The 17,862-nt window shown below is 41.8% G+C and overlaps 3 protein-coding genes across 4 annotated transcripts in view; all 3 read right to left on the bottom strand.

Annotated features, from left to right (window-relative positions):
- LOC109879859 (tyrosine-protein kinase ABL1) overlaps nt 1-2,402 on the bottom strand; it is a 69,770-nt gene extending 67,368 nt beyond the window's left edge. For both annotated transcript variants that reach the window (XM_020472035.2, XM_031803147.1), the window contains exon 1: nt 955-2,402. In XM_020472035.2, the coding sequence (XP_020327624.1) occupies nt 955-1,087 (133 nt within the window). In that variant the 5' untranslated portion in view covers nt 1,088-2,402. The remainder of the gene's footprint in view (nt 1-954) is intronic.
- A 638-nt stretch (nt 2,403-3,040) lies between these two features.
- Nucleotides 3,041-6,904, bottom strand: LOC109879866 (exosome complex component RRP4). The gene is made up of 9 exons (XM_020472045.2): nt 6,725-6,904; nt 6,035-6,136; nt 5,795-5,840; nt 5,600-5,689; nt 5,351-5,416; nt 5,078-5,146; nt 4,799-4,975; nt 4,453-4,581; nt 3,041-4,226 (listed from the first exon to the last, which is right to left on the bottom strand). Exons 1-9 carry the CDS (start codon nt 6,850-6,852, stop codon nt 4,146-4,148), a joined length of 888 nt encoding a protein of 295 aa, XP_020327634.1. The 5' UTR covers nt 6,853-6,904; the 3' UTR covers nt 3,041-4,145.
- A 159-nt stretch (nt 6,905-7,063) lies between these two features.
- On the bottom strand, nt 7,064-13,724 carry LOC109879872 (PR domain zinc finger protein 12-like). Its single transcript, XM_020472063.2, has 5 exons — nt 13,037-13,724; nt 10,855-11,045; nt 10,479-10,634; nt 10,094-10,205; nt 7,064-9,759 (listed from the first exon to the last, which is right to left on the bottom strand). The coding sequence occupies exons 1-5, from the start codon at nt 13,254-13,256 to the stop codon at nt 9,323-9,325; spliced, it is 1,116 nt and encodes a 371-aa protein (XP_020327652.1). The 5' UTR covers nt 13,257-13,724; the 3' UTR covers nt 7,064-9,322.
- Nucleotides 13,725-17,862: the final 4,138 nt, after the last annotated feature.

Raw genomic sequence — 17,862 nt, 5'->3', positions numbered from 1 at the left:
ATATTTTTTTTAACATTTTATTACACCACAGTGAGACTACTTAGAATGAATACAGACATTTCTACCTCTGAAAGTGGAACCTATATGCATGTATTCTGGAGTTGTAGAGAGATTGTCAGATTTTGGCAATCTATACATACTGCTGCACAGAACATACTAGATGTACAGTTTGATATGACCCCGTCTCTAACTTCTTAATGCCCAGCGGGACTTTGTTCTTGATCCAGACAGAGAAAATGTGTTTATGACTATCACATACTTTTCTAAATAAATGTATTCACCTACTGTGGGCATCTAATTCCTCTCCTACATTTAAAATGTAGATTGACCAGATTGTTGACTTCCTTCCTCTTGAAAAGCTCACTTATGACCTCCGCAAGAGACAGCCCAGGTTTGATAGAGTCTGGTCGCCACTACTCAACTATATTTCAAATAGGATAGAGTGAATGGGGTGATTTGGGAGATTAGTGTATATACATGTTGTGTAAGGTGCTGTAAAAACTCATTCTTTGCTCATTGTCTCAGCTAATAAAATAGCTAACATGATCACAGATAGTGCTGCTGCAAATGTGTTTGTTTTGTTTTATATTTTATTATATTATTTATGTCTACCACATCTGTGAATGTGATGTTTGTTGATTGAAAAACATGAAAACTTCAATTGAAATGGTTACATGTTGAGTTTATATTTTTGTTCAGTATAATTATTTTTGACACACATTTGTTCCTCTCTTCCACTCCTGACTGCATGTGCTGCCATAGATTCTATTTATGTGTGCTGCTGCTGCACCTTTCTATGTGTGCTGGTCATCTATAACACCTTGCTTGTTTTAGCAAAGAGCAACAAAGTTTCATCACGTTGTTAAGGGTCCATGTTTCTGCAGAAACGGACTCAACCGCACGGCCTTGCCGTCTTCAGTCTGATGTTATTGCACAGAAACAGTGTGTTCTTACCATGAACAGCGAAGACGTTACAGTGATGGGCCCCATGTTGTGATGACTCTCTCTTCCCACCCTTGATGAAGTGCAGCGCCGGCAGACTCGGTCTCCTCTGGTCCCCAACAAACTTCCCCGGCTGCTGCCCCATAAGGGCAGGGTGCCAGGCCGCAGCCGGGTCTCCAAACTGGGCTCTCTCAGTGCCTGGGTCCGGGGCACCTGGTGGGTAGGGGATGGAGGGCAGGGACCACCTCCGTGGTGCAATTTCCCTCAGTCAGTTTGGCCTCTCCAGATGTTCACTTCTGCATCCCACCGCTGACACCAATCCAGTGGTTTTTGATGGAGGTCAATGCAACAGCAAATAGACCGGCAAGTCCTTCTCACTGATTCCACCCTCTTGATCATGCATTGACTGCTTTGGTAGTCTTACTGTCAGATGAGATCTGGTCTCTTATGGCACTTGTGTCTTTTATTTAAGACACAGGCAGTCACATAGGAGGATACTGGAGGAGCCCCAATCAAGACACATTCATGAAGATCTAAGGCCTAATTATGATGGCATACATTCATCCAGCATGTAATTATAGAATGTAGGCCTACGTTCCATATTTGGTCAACAAACGTATTTTCGGCACCATGCAATCCACTGATTTGTCATGACTGATTGTATATTTGACATTCAGCTAACATTTTGCTGTCATCTGGACATCTCGCAGTGTTTTTCAGGCCACAATTATGCATGACAAGACGCTACCGCGGGATAAAATGTGTTTGAGGAAAAATCATGGGAAACTTAGCTAGCTAACGAACGTTGGCATTACTCAGATGGTAGGCACTTGCTTCACCAGAAAGCAAATGTTAATGATGGTTTAAACACGCTCTGTATTTGAATACAATTCCTGACAACTGAATGTTATTTAGTAGCTATGAAGATGCAAGAATGGCTGTGCAACATTTTGTTTATTGGAATACTAGCTAGCGAACTAGCTCCAGCTAACGATGGAGCTAGCCTTACTGGCTAGATGGTGGTACGCCGCGCGAGACCCTGGGAATTAACATCGGAACAGTCAACCTAATAACCAGTTCTAACTTCGGACGGTGTACTTCGTCGTCTCGTTTGACTCAATATTGACAACATTAATAAAGATTTGCCGAAATGTCCAGTGTCCCCCCCAACCCTTAGTATTCAATTCCTATTCAAACTTCGTGTCCACTCTTTCTGTCTTGCGGAGTTTCTCTCCCGTGCACCCCAACCCAGGCACTTTAACCAAGGCGCATACTCCAAACTTCTCGAACCAACCAGTGTGTTGCTTGGGCGTTTTCGCAGCTCCTTCTCAACACGTGCAACTAGCAAGCTCGTCGTTTCTATCTCCCTCGTTTCTAAACGTATTTATTGCTCTTACGATAAAATCTTAACAATTATACACCGGTAGGACAGTCGTCGCTGAGGCCGCCATATTTCCGTACGCAAGGTGGTTTACTAAAATATGGGGGTGGGGATACGTTTTACGTCAGAGCGTGCGTTCATGCGTGGGCAACTAGATGGGACACAAACAGACAATATCTTCTGTGATAGTACATACAGTATGTCATGTCCCATGTAAATGTAGCACAAGTCATAGACTTGACATAAAAGGACAGCAAATGATCAACTGTTGATCAATAGCAGTTTCACTAAAGGTAAAGGGCAGGCAGTAAAGTTGATTTTATGAACCAAAACGTTAAGAGGAAGGCTTTGCAAGATGGTATGCATTTTCCTTCCCTATTTTGTATTTACTGACTTTTCAACTCATCTTTGGAAAGGAGTAAACAAAACATAAAAATAATTATGTGAGGAAAAACACTTTTTGTTTATGTACATCGGGAGGCTGTCTAAGATTCCTCCACAAGGAGATCTCATTACATGTGCCCTTGAAGTAAAATAATCTAATTGGGAAACCTCTAAATAAAAACGCACTACTTACAAGCATGATAAGAGAAAGGTTTCACACACTGATAGCTTGAGGCATTAGTAGGTTTGTGTATTAAATTCTCGAAAGAGTAGTTATTCATACAAAAGTATGACACATTATCAACAGTCCTCTACTAGTTCTCTAAAAAACAACCACAAAGAAATGAGGAACAGCTGGGTCCTTGGTTGCAGAATGCAGGAACATTTTAATTCATTAAATCAATTACCATCCCTCTCCAATATAGGTGTCTATTGAGAAACATAGCTATAGTTTATATACTTAACAAAAATAAACAACTTCAAAGTTTACTGAATTACAGTTCATATAAGTAAATAAGTAAATTACACCCTAATCTATAGATTTCACAACTATGCAGGGGTGCAGCCATGGATGGGCCTTAGAAAGCATAGGCCCACCCACTGGGGAGCCAGGCCCACCCACTGGGGAGCCAGGCCCACCCACTGGGGAGCCAGGCCCAGACTATTAGAATAAGTTTCTTTATTACAGATAGAAATACTCTTCACCACCTCCCCTCAGACAATCCCACAGGTGAAGAAGCCAGATGTGGAGGTCCTGGGCTGGCGTGGTTACATGTGAGGCCGGTTGGACGTACGGCCAAATTCTCTAAAACGACACTGGGGGCAGCTTATGGTAGAGAAATTAACATAAAATTATCTGGTAAGAGCTCTGGTGGACATTCCTGCAGTCAGCATGCCAATTGCATGCTCCCTCTAAACTTGAGACATCTGTAGCATTGTGTTGTGTGACAAAACTGAACATTTTAAAGTGGCCTTTTATTGTCCCCAGCACAAGGTGCACCTGTGCAATGATCATGCTGTTTAATCAGATTCTTGATATGCCACAGCTGTCAGGTGGTTGGATTATCTTGGCAAAGGAGAGATGCTCACTAACAGGGATGTGAACAAATTTGTGCACACAAATTGAGAGAAATAAACTTTGTGTGCATGGTAAATTTCTGGATTTTTTAAATTTCAGCTCATGAAACATGAGACCAACACTTGATGTGTTTATATTTTTAGCTTAGTAAACTAAACTGCAGAGAAATACATTTCCTGGTGAAGCCAGAAGATTGTATCAAAAAGGGGATATACAGGTCATGGTATCTTCTGCTTGAGAGACAAGTTCAGAACTTGGGTTTAGGTTCAGTCCCCAATGTGGTTAAGGCCTTGATGCCTAAACTTGGAATGCAGGGAACACAAACCTTCCATTACATTAAGGAAGGTTGCATCTGGTACTCTAACCCTCCAGTTCGACAAGTTTCTGACGTGTCATCATCACAATCTCCTCCATCACCTCTGGTTTTAAGATATCCTTGATCTAGAAAGAGAGAAACCTGTAACTCAATATGCTTTGTGAACTCTGAAGTCTGATGAAATTAGCTAAAAATGCAACATCATTAGGACTTGGATGGCTATAGATCATGTGTCATACAAAATGGCTTTGGTCGAGTCCCTTTTGAAAGAATGATCTAATTGAATGAATGTAAAGGTTTGCTTCCCTCAGATCCTCTTTCCATTACCTAGATCAATATAGACAGTGTTACCTGGTGTGGGAGTGATGACTCGTAACAGTAGAGCACACTGGTGTCGTACAGAAGCACCTTGTGTGCCCCCAAGGCCAGCAAGCAGTTCCTCAACCGTGAGATCACCTCCCGATCTGAGAGAGAGACAGGCTAAGAGGGCAAGGCAGGGAGAGGGGGAGAGGTTACAGTGAGGTGAAAAAGGGGAACAGAAGGGTCAGCGTAGATAATATAACAATCTAGTGAAAGTAAAGCCGTTATGTCTTGTTGAACGATACAATGAAGTGCTACTAAAATGTGTGTGTATCTACATAGAGGTTGGATCCATTGTATTCCCGCTCAAAGCTGTGTAGCCCCAGGCAGCTCTTACCTCAAGACTGGTGTAGTATCCTCCAGCCTCCTCATCCTGATGTCCTGGGGTGGGGTACAGCCACACAAAGCCATTATTGCCCAGGATGATGGAGGCCCCACAAGGCAGGTTGTGGAAGTGGGTTTTCTGTCTCTTGATCAAAGAGGGAGATAGCTGCACAAGAACTCCTTGCCCCAACTGATGTGATGTAGATGCAAAGGAATAAGATAATAGGAAAATGGTTTACATTTTCAATCACTTAAAAAAGGGTATTTACACAGAAAAAATATTTTTTTTTACCTTTCCATACTTTAAACTGCGGGTGTGAAGAGAGAGCGCCCCATCTGAGAAAACAGACTGTACCTCTGCCTGAACGCAAACTCGGTCAAGGAGAATTTTGACCATAGTTACATACAAAATATAATGCATAATCAATGAGAGTATGCTACTTGTAGATGGTAGAGCCAAGGGAATCTAAACATAATAAAAAATTCCATGTAGAGTAGGCTGGAAGGTAGGATGGACATTATAAAGGCAGAAGGGTCCAGGTTGGTGATAAACATCAGAGGATACACTGATGAGGTCCCCCTCCTGAAGGTAGACTCTCATGGTGAGCTCATCTTCTGCTGACCGTCTCCTCTAAGAAGGACAGATATAGAAAGATTGATTGATGGTAAGACCGAGAAAGAACGTAAACAAATATCCAAAGAAGTTTTACCAAGTGTCAGTACTACTTGGTTGCACCGGGTGCTAAGAGGCACAAGCACACATTACCCAAACACATTTCCTAATTCCCAGATATATGCTGTCCATTCCACTCACCAGCTCTCCTCCGGGCAGATTGACAGAGGACAGCAGCAACACAGAGTCCTGTCTGGAGTTGGTGTCCACCTTCCAGCGCTTCTGCTGCACCTACAAAACGGCAGACAAACACTAAGCTCCAACCAGGAGAAGCACGATCACCCCAGGGCACTATTAGCTTTACTGACTCGGTCACCACTTCAAACAGAAACATACCTCTGTGATCCTCCCAACCACCACATCTCCAACCTCCCCGTTGAACCTGGGAATAAGAACAGATAAAGATGGCACAAGTGATAAAAAGTGATTGTTTTTTTTACAGACAAAGAGTCTGTAAACAATAAAAGCAGATGCTGCGCAATGGAAAAGTTGTATTAAAACAGAGTCAGTAGCTAACCAGTGGGGTAAATCTAACCCTAGGATTACAGACATTACTGTGGCACCTGGTCCACTTACCTGGTCTTGAGCGGCCGTACACAGATGAGCTTGTTCACTCTCTCCACCTCTCCTGCCACAGAGGCTGTTAGTTTTTCTTCATCCATGTAAGTCCCATGACCCCTAGAATGAAAAGCATCTATGGTCTAGTCATGACTAGACTATATACCCACTTTCAATGTCCTGTATGCACGTAAATTACTGCCCGTCAACATCATTCAAATTAACTTGGTATAAGTTATATGATTAATTTAAGAGAAACTATATTAACAATAATCAAGTAAATAGGTAAGCCTAACCTTAGCTACTCTACGAGTGACACTTGCAGAATATTACACTATATATACACAAAAGTATGTGGACGTCCCTTTAAATTATTGTATTCAGCCATTTCAGCCACACCAGTTGCTGACAGGGGCTGTTTCATGATTTTGGAATGAGATGTTCGACGAGCAGGTGTCCACATACTTTTGATCATGTAGTGTATTTATGCACTAACAAGTGAGACCTGAGATATCTAGTCAATATCAATCAATAGCTTCCTAGCTATATAGCTAGCTACCTATCCAAAGCAAAGAGGTAAAGACGTCGATTAATATTGATTTACAGTAAAGAGATAAAACTCAGATTCAAAATTGTATTAGATGGGAGCAGCATGTGGACAGACTGTTACCTTGTTCTCGTGATGTTCATACAAGCTTGTAGACATACCTCATAAACCCTGTATCTGATGTGATCACATCACCGGGAACAACTAGATCTTTTCCATCCAAAGCAGACAGAGAGGATGATAACGATACTTGTTTCCGAATAGTTGGCAATCTCATATTCGCAGCCATGCTTTCTGAATTCTGTTCTGTTAACTCAAACGGCGCTTGTAATTGACGTCATCAGATACTTCCAGAATTTACCACTCATTGGAATTTACCTTTGCGGATTTTCACAAAATCTAAATAATGCCTCTGGACATTCATTCATTTTATAAGTTATTTCACAATATTTCAAACTGCTTTGCAAAAAACATTGTTTACGTAAGAACGCTGGAGATTATTTTTAGTTTCTTGCGCCATCAGGTGAACGTGAAGCAGTACTTCAACCCACCTTCAGCATTTTTTATTATTATTAGGTGTAAAAAGGGCAATAAATAAACAAACACAAAATCACATATTAAAACAATAAATGTATTATTTGTATGTATTCTTCCAAACCAATGTTAACCCCAGTCATTGTCACTGATGACTATCCCCATAAACTAGAATCTCATTCTAGTTCTGTGGAATAGTCTCCCGCTGGGCACAGACGTAATTTCAAATCTAGTTTTAATTTACATTTGGTTAAGTCAACAAACGTGACTTCAACGTGAAATCAACAACAACAACGTTATTCTCCAATGTCAAACGAAATCAGGAATTATAGCGCCATCTGACGGCAGCAGGGCTTGGTTAAAAGTTGGCAGAAAAAATACGAAATTCCTTTACGTTGATGATTTGCAAATACCAATCCGTTTTCCACATTGATTCAACGTCATCACAGTGATTAATATTGTTTTTTTTTATTACGTGGACAACGTTGATTCAACCAGATTTGGGAAGTGGCCTTTAGCTACCTCATAATTAAAATCCCCCTGGAAACAGAACCAAACATGCTGATTTTTCAGCAGACACACATTTACATTCATAACACAATTTTGCTAAGCAAGCTTAAATCGTGTAAAATGAATTCCAATGTCTTCAAACCAAAAACTCTGGCAGAGAGAGTAGTGTATGAAGGCCACCTGGAAGCCAAGGTGGTGTTAAAACTAAAAACACGCTGGCAACTTCTGTTTGAGACAGGTAAGTGTCAGAGTGATCAGTAAGACATTTTTGAATGAAAAGGAATATAACATGTAAAACATATTTTGGTTTGTTACTTGCATGTTTGTCTGCCATTCATTAACAGGTCAGACCGAATCTCCAACCTGGCCTACTAGTCCTGATGGAGTCTCTGGAGCAGTAGTGTAGCCAGAAATTTGTTGGTGGGTGGGCCTGCGGAAATTTGAGCCAACTTCCTGCAAATGTACACATTTTGCCTTTGTGCAAAGAGAAAAATGTGCAGTTTTATAGCTAATCTCATACAATTCTACACATTTTGCAATGAGGCTGAGAGAAGATTTTTCCAACACAGCTGCCCTGGAGCCTCTGTCCCAGCCAGCCTCCTCCCTGAGGCTACTGTCTCCTGCACTTCTGTCACTGCTACACTGGACCCAATGCCTCAACATGGCTCCAGTATGGGGAACACCCCAGATAAATCTAGTCTTTTTGCTGTGTTGTTATTTCGTTGGAATATTCTGTCTGTATTATTTGTACTTATCTTGTGGATTTCAGTATTGCTGTTAGGTGTGATCATATTGTGCCTCTCTCTGCCCTGTCTAACAGTTTCTTCCTCTTGATGGAGTTTGGCTCCAGCTGCAGTTGGGAGCTCTGGAGTCTGGAGACTCTATTTATTTAGAATATAAGGAAAGCGCATATGTATTTACATTCACATACAGTTCAGAATTAAACAACGCTTTACATGAATATACAGAAATAAAGTGTCTATTACACAGTGTCAAATTTTGACATGTCTGAAATGAATGTACACTGCTGCTCTCCAATTTCTACATACTGTATATTTCATTTGAATTCTCCTTTGCTACTTTACTATTCAAGCAACCGTCTCCCTGAGTTGGTGGGGCTAAGTTGACAGGATGTAAAGTTGAATTCATGACAGAACCACCCAAAATCTTAACTTGTTATGGTAAAACATAATTATCTGAAATACAGAGTACTTGTCTTTACCAATTGAATTATTGACTTGAATAGAACACCATTTCCTTTGGTCTCCTGCGTCCTTGCAATACTGTTTTGAGTATACAAACAAAGACAAACTGACAGTTACTCTCAAAATACTCTTGAAACCAACATTCAGTCCTTTGTTCAGGTTCTTTGTGCAGGCACTAGTAGAACAGTTGACTCTAACAGTTGACCCTCTACATGAGACCTTTTTTGTGAGAATTACAAACATAATATCCAGTAAGTCTAAGGAGACTAGATTGTAAATAAGGCAACCAGTAAAAAGTATTTAAGAATGTCTGTACCATCAGTTCAACCCACCAGGCATAAACCCAGTCATACTCTCTGGCCCAACACAAAGTTATTGCAATACCTGCCACACGAGTAAAGAGTGGCTGCCCATCCCCTAAGAGAGAGAGAGAGAGAGCAACCTGTGACCCAGGTGTGCATGGGTCAAGTGTAGTTTGCATTAGCAAGTGTCTCTCTCTCCTCTCTGCTGTCATAGCACTATGGTGGGGATATGGTGAACCAGGGGGACCTGGTGTTGGGTCAGGCTGTTGATCGGTGGGGGAGGAGGTGAGACTTGGGAGGCAGTGTCTGCGCCCGCCGCCCCTGGTCTGTGCCTGGCACTCTTCTGGTGTGCCCGTAGCCCTGCCAGTTGGGAGTAGGCGCTCTGGCACACGTGGCACTTGTAGGGGCGCTCTCCGGTGTGCAGGCGCACGTGGTTGCGCAGGGTGGACGACTGGCTGAAGCGGCGGTTGCAGAAGCGGCAGACGAACGGCTTGTCCAGGGTGTGGATGCGCATGTGGGAGCGCAGGTTGCTACGAGAGTTGAAGCCCCGGTGGCAGATGACGCAGCGCATGCGGCTGGTCACAGACGAGGAAGAAGAGGAGGAGGGGGAGCAAGATGAAGAGCCGTCACAGGAGTGAGAGTCCTCTGTCAGGGGAAAGTAGAAGCAGAGTGACTGAGTTATTTGATTCACAAATTAATGTGACTGACGTTTCTAATGTTGAATTTAACATGGGATAGAATCAGTGTATTTTCAGTACTTTGCAATAAATAAGAGTGATGTAAATCTGTTGTCTGCAGCAGAGCCCATAAACACTGGCCCCACAGATAAAGAAGCCTGTTATATGGTTTTCTAAATACTCAATAGGCCCATACAGTTTATCCACAGCCACATTAATCAGCTCTAAAGAGGTCATGAGTGGCTGCCCAAATGCCAGTCTTTGTCCCCACCCCTCTGTAGCCTGAGGGGCAAGGGTCTCACCATTCCGGCTCTTTCTCTGATGCTCCTCAGTACCGGGAACGCCGGGAATACCAAGGAAGGTGTTGTGGGAGTTTCCATACCACACCAGCAGCTCCTGGTCTGGGGGGATAGTCTGTAGAGAGCAAGAGTAGGAAAATGTTCAAACTGAACAGGAGTACCGGGAACGCCAGAAGGTTGCGCTGTTCAGTAGATGACAATAGGTTGCCCTTACTTCTATATGGGCAAGGGGAAATTCAATTGCTATAGATTTGACACCAACAATGAAGGCCTACAAACGAATGGGCTTAACAGCAGAACTTGTCATTATTTCAGCAACAACATAAAACGCTGACATGCCAGAGGCTTCATGTCAGTTTGGAGTGATAGTATCTGGCTTGGTTCTCACCTCTGCAGCTCTGTAGAAGATGCTGCTGCCGATCTGCACCACCTCCAGGTTCTGCTCCTGTTCGTTGCGTGCACACTTGATATAGGTCATCCAGCTGCGATGGTCCTCCTGGCTGGCATCAATGAAGTAGCGCACCGTGCCATCCCCGTTGAACACCTATAAGAACAAAAGCAAAATCTTATGAGTCTGGTACAATGTTAACATATAGCTTCTTGTACATACAGCTTGTGAACAAGGCAGATGATGCCCCCCTTAAACCTGTGCTTCCCCCACAAAAACATGGCATACACAGAGATCCATTGTTGCCTTGCTTCCATTATTCCCTGCCTAATTGTGAAAGCAGATCAATCCCTATAGCTGCCCAGCTGATTCTCACCTCCCACATGAGGTTGTTGTTCTTGAGCAGGTCTACGTGCTCAGGGGAGATTACCCTGCCAGTGAACGGACCCATCTCTGTGCCCGCCTTGATCCAGGTCTTGGAGAAAATGCCCAGGCCCTCGCCAGGGATAGAGCTCTGGGCAATGATCACCTCACTGGGCAGCACCAGGCTGGAGAGCTTCTGAACCTCTGCAGGGAAGAGAAAAATAGATTATTTTACTTCTGTGTACAATTCATCAAGTTGTGAATTTCGTCAATTCATCCATGCATGAAAGAGAAATGTATGAAATAGTAACCAAGCTAAACAATTTGCCTAAAATAGATTGAGGATAGGAGTGGTTTAAGTCAGACATTGTGCATTAGTGCTAATATTATTGCATGTCCTTTACATAAAGGCCAAAAAGCAAAATGGTTGATATATATATATAAAACACATATTTCGAATAAAAAATGTACCTAATATGATGCTTTGATAACCGTTTGATAAAACTTTATGAATTGGAACATCTTAAACAGTGTGTGGTCTTAAATAATGTTTATGCTTCTCATGATTTAGGTATTTAACATTTTGCCAACATAGCAAATATTTAGCATCTTATTTTGGTCATGAAATATTAAGCAACTTCTTATCCACCGTTTAATTCGATTAAATTGATGAATTGAACGTTTGTTGAAAAGAAGAAAAAACTCGGAAATCATTTTCATTCTCATTCAAAACGTAAAAAAATAAAACTCTTTGGATTATTTAATGTCAAAATCAAAAGAAAATGTATTTAACACTGCGAAAAGACGGCCTGAATAGAGGTTAAATGGTATTCTATTGCTCAGGGTCCAGCAATCGGTCATGCTTCAGATGCGATATTCATTATGTCCAACTGAAAGAAACGGCTAATTCCAAATCCATTATCCTTTAAGAACATTCTAGCAATACATTTGCGCTGAATTAAATGAGGACTTGTTTAAAAGACCCAGGAATTTCTCATACAAAAAAATGGAAAGGCGATTAGATGGTTGACATGGTATGAATGGCAATAGATTTAGCCTTCACCGCGCATTATCTGGGGAACCGAAAGTGAAAAGTGCCGGAGCCCCATAGCTGCCAAAGGAGGAAAATAGACTTCCGGGAGATTGGTGAATGCGGGATAAAATCCAGGACATCAAAGAAAGGGAACCTTTCTCTCCCCTCGGTTTAAGTGGAAACTTTCTCAGGTCAGGCACAAAGTTAACCAAATGAATTGAATAACCTTCGTCTTTCAGTCAGCAACAGTTACACGCCTAACAAGCTTCTAAATGCAAGGTCTCAACGCGCTAAATTAGTTAATGCGTTAAATGGGTGGAAATAAAAGGGCCAATGAAGGAAAATACAGGAGAACAGTAGACCTAATGAAAAAGTCACAGAGACCTTGAGAAGAACAGAGGAGTGAACGTTCCCACTTTTTTGGTTCACTCTCAACGACATGCATGATGAGACCTGACTAATGTTATTTGGCTGAATACATTCTAACTAAAGGCCTATTTTAACACTTTTTAGTAAATGATTGTCAAGGGGGTCCTTTTCTTGCCATAGGCTAACAACAGACAGAAGTTGTGAAATAAAAAAAAGTAAATATAGGCTATTTTTGTTTTAGGTAAGACTCGTGAGGGCAGCTCCCGCTCAGCCCAGTCCAAGTTCTTCTCTGCCCTGGCACTCCAATGCTGGAACCAGCTTCCCCTGAAGCTAGGACAGCAGAGCCTCTGCCCATCTTCCGAAAGCACCTGAAACCCTACCTCTTCAAATGGTATCTTAAGTAATCCCCACCGCCAATAAATACATATAAAAGAAAAACTTCCCTGAACCAACATTTGCACTTGACCCCCCTCCCCTCTAGCTCTGACTTTGTTGATAGCTTCTTTATTGAGGACAAGTGTAGGCCTATTTGCTATGCCTGTGATATGTGGTTGTCCCACCTAGCTACTGTATGTTATGATGAATGAAGTCGCTCTGGATAAGAACGGCTGCTAAATTACTCAAATGTAAATGTTATAGTCAAATAAAACGTACAATGTCAAAGTTCATTATTTGTCACAATTTGGTATAATTACTACAAAAACAAATGTCCAAATATTAGGATGTTAAACATTGCAACAGGCCTGGGCTCGTGGCTGGTGTTATTGGAAGAATTCCAAAAGGGGCAACTTACCTCCGGCGAAGGACTGCGCGAGGACCTCAGCTGTGAAGGCTGTCTTGGGACTGATGCTACTCTGTCTATCCTCCATCAGATGCTCCCCGATCACATTTCTCCACCTTCCATACAAGAAACTGTGCAGAATGTCTGAGGTGATAATATCAGATAAGGACCGACTCTGACATTTAAATCCAGACTTTAGGGCTAAAGCCTCTGCGGGTAATACCGAGCCCATCTCGCAAACTACTGCCAGCGGTGTCAGATATGAAAGCCTCTACATGTACAGTGGATATTCCCTCCCGTGAGACGGCTGGTTGGAAAATGTTCCGTCCTTTCGCAGTGAGGGTCCTCTTTATACAGTAGGCTATGTGGCTGGTCTGACCCCTCTCTGATTAGCTATTAACAACACTCCCCTTATCGTATAGACCTGCCCCAGCAGAAGAAAAGACCCTTCTATTAGGCGGTCCTCCCCTTTCAGAGAGAGAGAGAGAGAAAGAGCGAGAGACGGAGGGTGTGTGTGCGTGTGAGAGAGAGAAAGAGAGAGAGAGAGGGAGAGAGAGAAAAGAGAGAGAGAATTTAATTGAATGAGTGAGTGAGTAAGTGAAATGGAGAGACGGACAAGTAGCCAATGCTACTCAGCAATATTAATGGATTATCTCTAACTGCACACATGCACGTTTTTGTGCGCATCCGATGGTAAAATAGGCCTCAACGATCAAAAAACAATTAGGGGAGTATCACACATTTTGTTTAAGACACTGACAATTATTCAACACCTTTCACACACCAACCAGATACGATTTTTTTTTCTCCATGAAACTCATTCCAAAAAAACAACCTCGTCGCCAGTTTAGCACTAGATTTAGTCGAATATACAAATCGACATATAAAATCAACATTTCTATGTTAGGGCCTATTAATACAATTGAAATATGTATAACATATCATAACCTAGAGCAAATGTCTCCTATAAAATACGGCTAAACATGTCAAAATCATGTTTTCATATTCCATTCAAATGGCCTATAGGACAATTCAGGGTTTGAGTCCCACGTTTATTTAAACAGAATGAAAACGCTGTCAACTTTTAACTGGTTCAACAATTAGTTTAAACGTTTGTCTGTCATCAAAATTAGGTCATCGGGTCTGGGAGTTGCTTAAACGTTCTTTCTCATGCATTCTGTATTCATGTGGTGGGCAATAAACAATTTCTTCCAGGGAGTTGTAGTGCGGGAATAAAAGATTAGAAACAAGCTTAACGTGCTTTTACCGCATTGTCCCAATGCAAAGCCGGTTCACCTCTCTATCCCTTGTTGTAGTACGCGGTTTAATATTCATGGATGTTCATAGCCCTTCAGTACATTGTGACAGCATTTAGATGAGTATATACAGCCCCTTTCTTCTCAATAGCCACAGTTCTGTTTTTTCCTCTATTTTTTGGCTTGATGGACTGGAGGTAAATGAGCAGTTTTCCTTCTCTTCCAGCAGAGAACATCTTTATTCCATCCCCGGCTCGCGGGTTTCCTATTCAGTTCCTCTCCAAGTAATGTCAGGGGGCTGAAAAGTGCTGCAAATCAATCGTTCATGGTGTTTTGAGGACAGTTTGACAGCCATGCACTCCGCCTTTCTTCCCATCAACTATAAGGGGATGGTCCGAAAAGCTGGGCAAGTTTGGCTCTGGCGAATGTGGACTCGAATGGAAAATATATGGATTATAAATGGAACGGGGTGTTTTGAACGCAGAGATAGTGAAAAGGTGAGTGACTGGGCACAAAAAAAGATTGTGGAAACAGCTGCTTTTTTAGGAGGGACCCCTTCCTACATTTGTCCCCTTTCCCAAATGAAATGTCCCCCCTCTCTGAATAGGATTCGTTCTCACATGGATTTACATGTAATGCATTTCAACATTTATTACACTAAGAGTCTTCAGCTTGCAGGGCCAGTGGATAGTGACCATTCTTTACAAAGAGGAATTAAATTAATTGAAATGGGGTAACGCATGGATTAGATGATTTGCTTATCTATGCATTAACCTTTCATTTTTCTGTCTGGTAAAGCTATGGACACATCAAGAGTCACCCTGCTCAACCATATTGAAAAACTATTTATGCCAGTATTTGTTCATTTCAAGTGTATGAATTAAACAATAGCCTTTACATAGGCTATAGATTTCCTTCCAATATTTAGCAAACATTTTGAAGGGCGAAATATCAAAGTAGTTGTATGAAATAGAGCTCAGGATTTCAGTTTTATCTTGTAAACCTACAACAACTAAATTAAAAGGTTCTTATATGCTTTTGCATAAAATTACGATACATATATATTTTTTTAACGGCTTTTTTAAAAGGGTGCAATATTCAAATACCCTGTATAGGAAGGTTATTGATAATGATTCATAACGGCAGAGATTAATTGTGTTTAAAACAGAGTAGGCCTTTTTACAATTCCATTTAAAACGACTAATTTTACTTCAATAAATAATCAAACTATAGCTGCAGACTACAATTTAAAAAAAATCTTACATGACATGATACTTTAATATTTGAGTTCACTTCAACGCTTTCACCCCTGAAAAAAGACTATGCGCGTAATACCCTAATTGTCTCAAGAACTGTAAATCAGCGTTTCCTGTCTTAATATTTTTTTTACAGACATCCTCTCCTTAAAACAGTTCTACATAATACAACAACCGTTACCCATACATCCATGCTATATTACAAGCATTCAAGTGGGCTGAATAAATCATATTAAAAATACTAAGCTCTTATTAGACATTAACCAACACAAACATTCTCAACCAGAAGACAAATCGACATCAGTTTCAACGCTGAATCATTCCTCCTACTAACTACAACCTCAGAAGAACTTCAACTGAGAGGGACTGGCAGACTGGGTTCCTCCTTGGGACTATTAAAAAGAGATTAAGGTAGATATCCCAGCATGGTGGTTACAGTATAACAGCTCATCTGCAGGAAAGGTGAGAGAGGTCCAGTCCCTCCCATAAGGGGTTTGTTTACCTGGAATGGAACAGTACACCTGCTTAACAAAACTGGAGCTTAAGAGGGGGGGGGGGGGGGGGATGAGTGAGTGAGTGTGAGTGAGAGTGAGAGTGAGAGTGAGAGTGAGAGAGAGAGAGAGAGAGAGAGAGAGAGAGGAGAGAGAGCTAAACACCCTCCCACACACACACCCTGCTCAGATAGAACCCTCATAGTAAAACACACGTATTGTTAAATGACCAAACAAACTATATCAACTATAATAAAAGGCTTGCATTTCATTAAATCATTTGCCTCAATTTTTGACTTACTCAGACCGGTGAAAACAGAGATTGCACCATATGTAATTGAATACATTTTTCTATGGACAGCCCTGCATAAACAAATCAATAAATCCTATTCATTAAAATATTCGTTGCTCTACAGGGCAGTTATTCAGGACCAACATTGTGAACATTGAATGAGACATAATACATAGACAATGTAGTGTCCACATCGCATTCATATGAATGGCCCCTCACAGCCTACACCGAAACCCCAGCATATACAGTTAGTGATAATACTAGGGATTAGGTTTTATATACAGCAGTGTAGAGACCCTATTCAAACTGAATGGTCCCCCCATTCATAATCATGGCTCTCAAACCCAGTCCGGTGAAGATCTGGAGAACAACTAAATTCTGCCGCCTTCGCAATCGACCACCAGGCCAGGGACTGTCCCGCACGGGCGTCATATTAAAAAGCAAGACGATCCGAATCGAGGGCTGGATTTGGAAACAGCTGCAGAGGGGGGAGGGGGGGGGGCAGGCCGAGCAGTGTCCACTATGGCAGAGGCCCCCTGCGGAGTGCAAAGATGTGGGTTGACAAAAATGCTCAACAACGGTGCACTGGGGACACCCTTGAGGACAGGCCCCAGAGGGAGGGAACACAAGAGCTGGAGACTAGAGCAAAGAATAAGGAACATTATGAAGAAAAAAATGATCAACGAATACGCTCAGTCTTTGCGTAAAAATGGCTTGAGTGCACCACAACAATCAGACCTGTATTATCCGGTTTCATTATTAAATGGGAATTCTTAGGCTTTGCTATAGGAAATAACCTGAGTTATGGGACAACTCCAGGAGAACTCCACTTCAAGTGTTTTGCCATACCTGAAAACATTGGCCAGCCTCGCTCTGCCTCTCCTTGTCTGGAAGCAATGGTAGGTGAATCGCTGTCCCAATCACATCTCATGAACAACAAGAGCCTATAGAAGAACCGACACTCAGGTTGAAAAAAATTGCATGTGCTCCTCTGTCCACAAAAGCTCCTTAGCGCATTATCACATAAGGAACAAGATCCCTTGCAGTGATGATGCATTAAAATGGGCTAAACAGCACCACTCATCAATGAACCCCCTTTCCCAGACATTGGGATTGATTTAAAATAGCCAATAGGTTTAGGAAAATCCTTTAGGAAAAAAAACTTCTGGGTTTATGGAAACCATTTTGGCTAAAATAAACAAGTATATCTGTATTTTAAAAATCCACTTAGAAGACACTCCCTGTTATGCTAAATTTTAGGGCCGGGGCGATACCAGCGTCGCGATACTCGTCATCCGGGCAAGGAAACAAAACACGAAGCAGATTTAACTTTAGGACAAAAGCCCTAATGTTGAAAACAGTCATCCAGAGTTATTGATTTTCCAAGCTATAGCATACACTTAGATACGTACAGGTGTAAAGGGCCAAAAAGAGTTCGGTCTGCTTCGTGTTTACATTTGTCCTATTGAAAACAGTGGTACTTGTCACAGCCCTACTAAATTCATATTTTTGGCCACTCTCACTTAAGGAACTTGTAGTTCAT

The sequence above is a fragment of the Oncorhynchus kisutch genome, linkage group LG23, assembly GCF_002021735.2.
Source record: "Oncorhynchus kisutch isolate 150728-3 linkage group LG23, Okis_V2, whole genome shotgun sequence".
NCBI lineage: Eukaryota > Metazoa > Chordata > Actinopteri > Salmoniformes > Salmonidae > Oncorhynchus > Oncorhynchus kisutch.
Note: the sequence above shows the minus strand (reverse complement) of the source record. Positions and strands in the feature narration are given on the sequence as shown.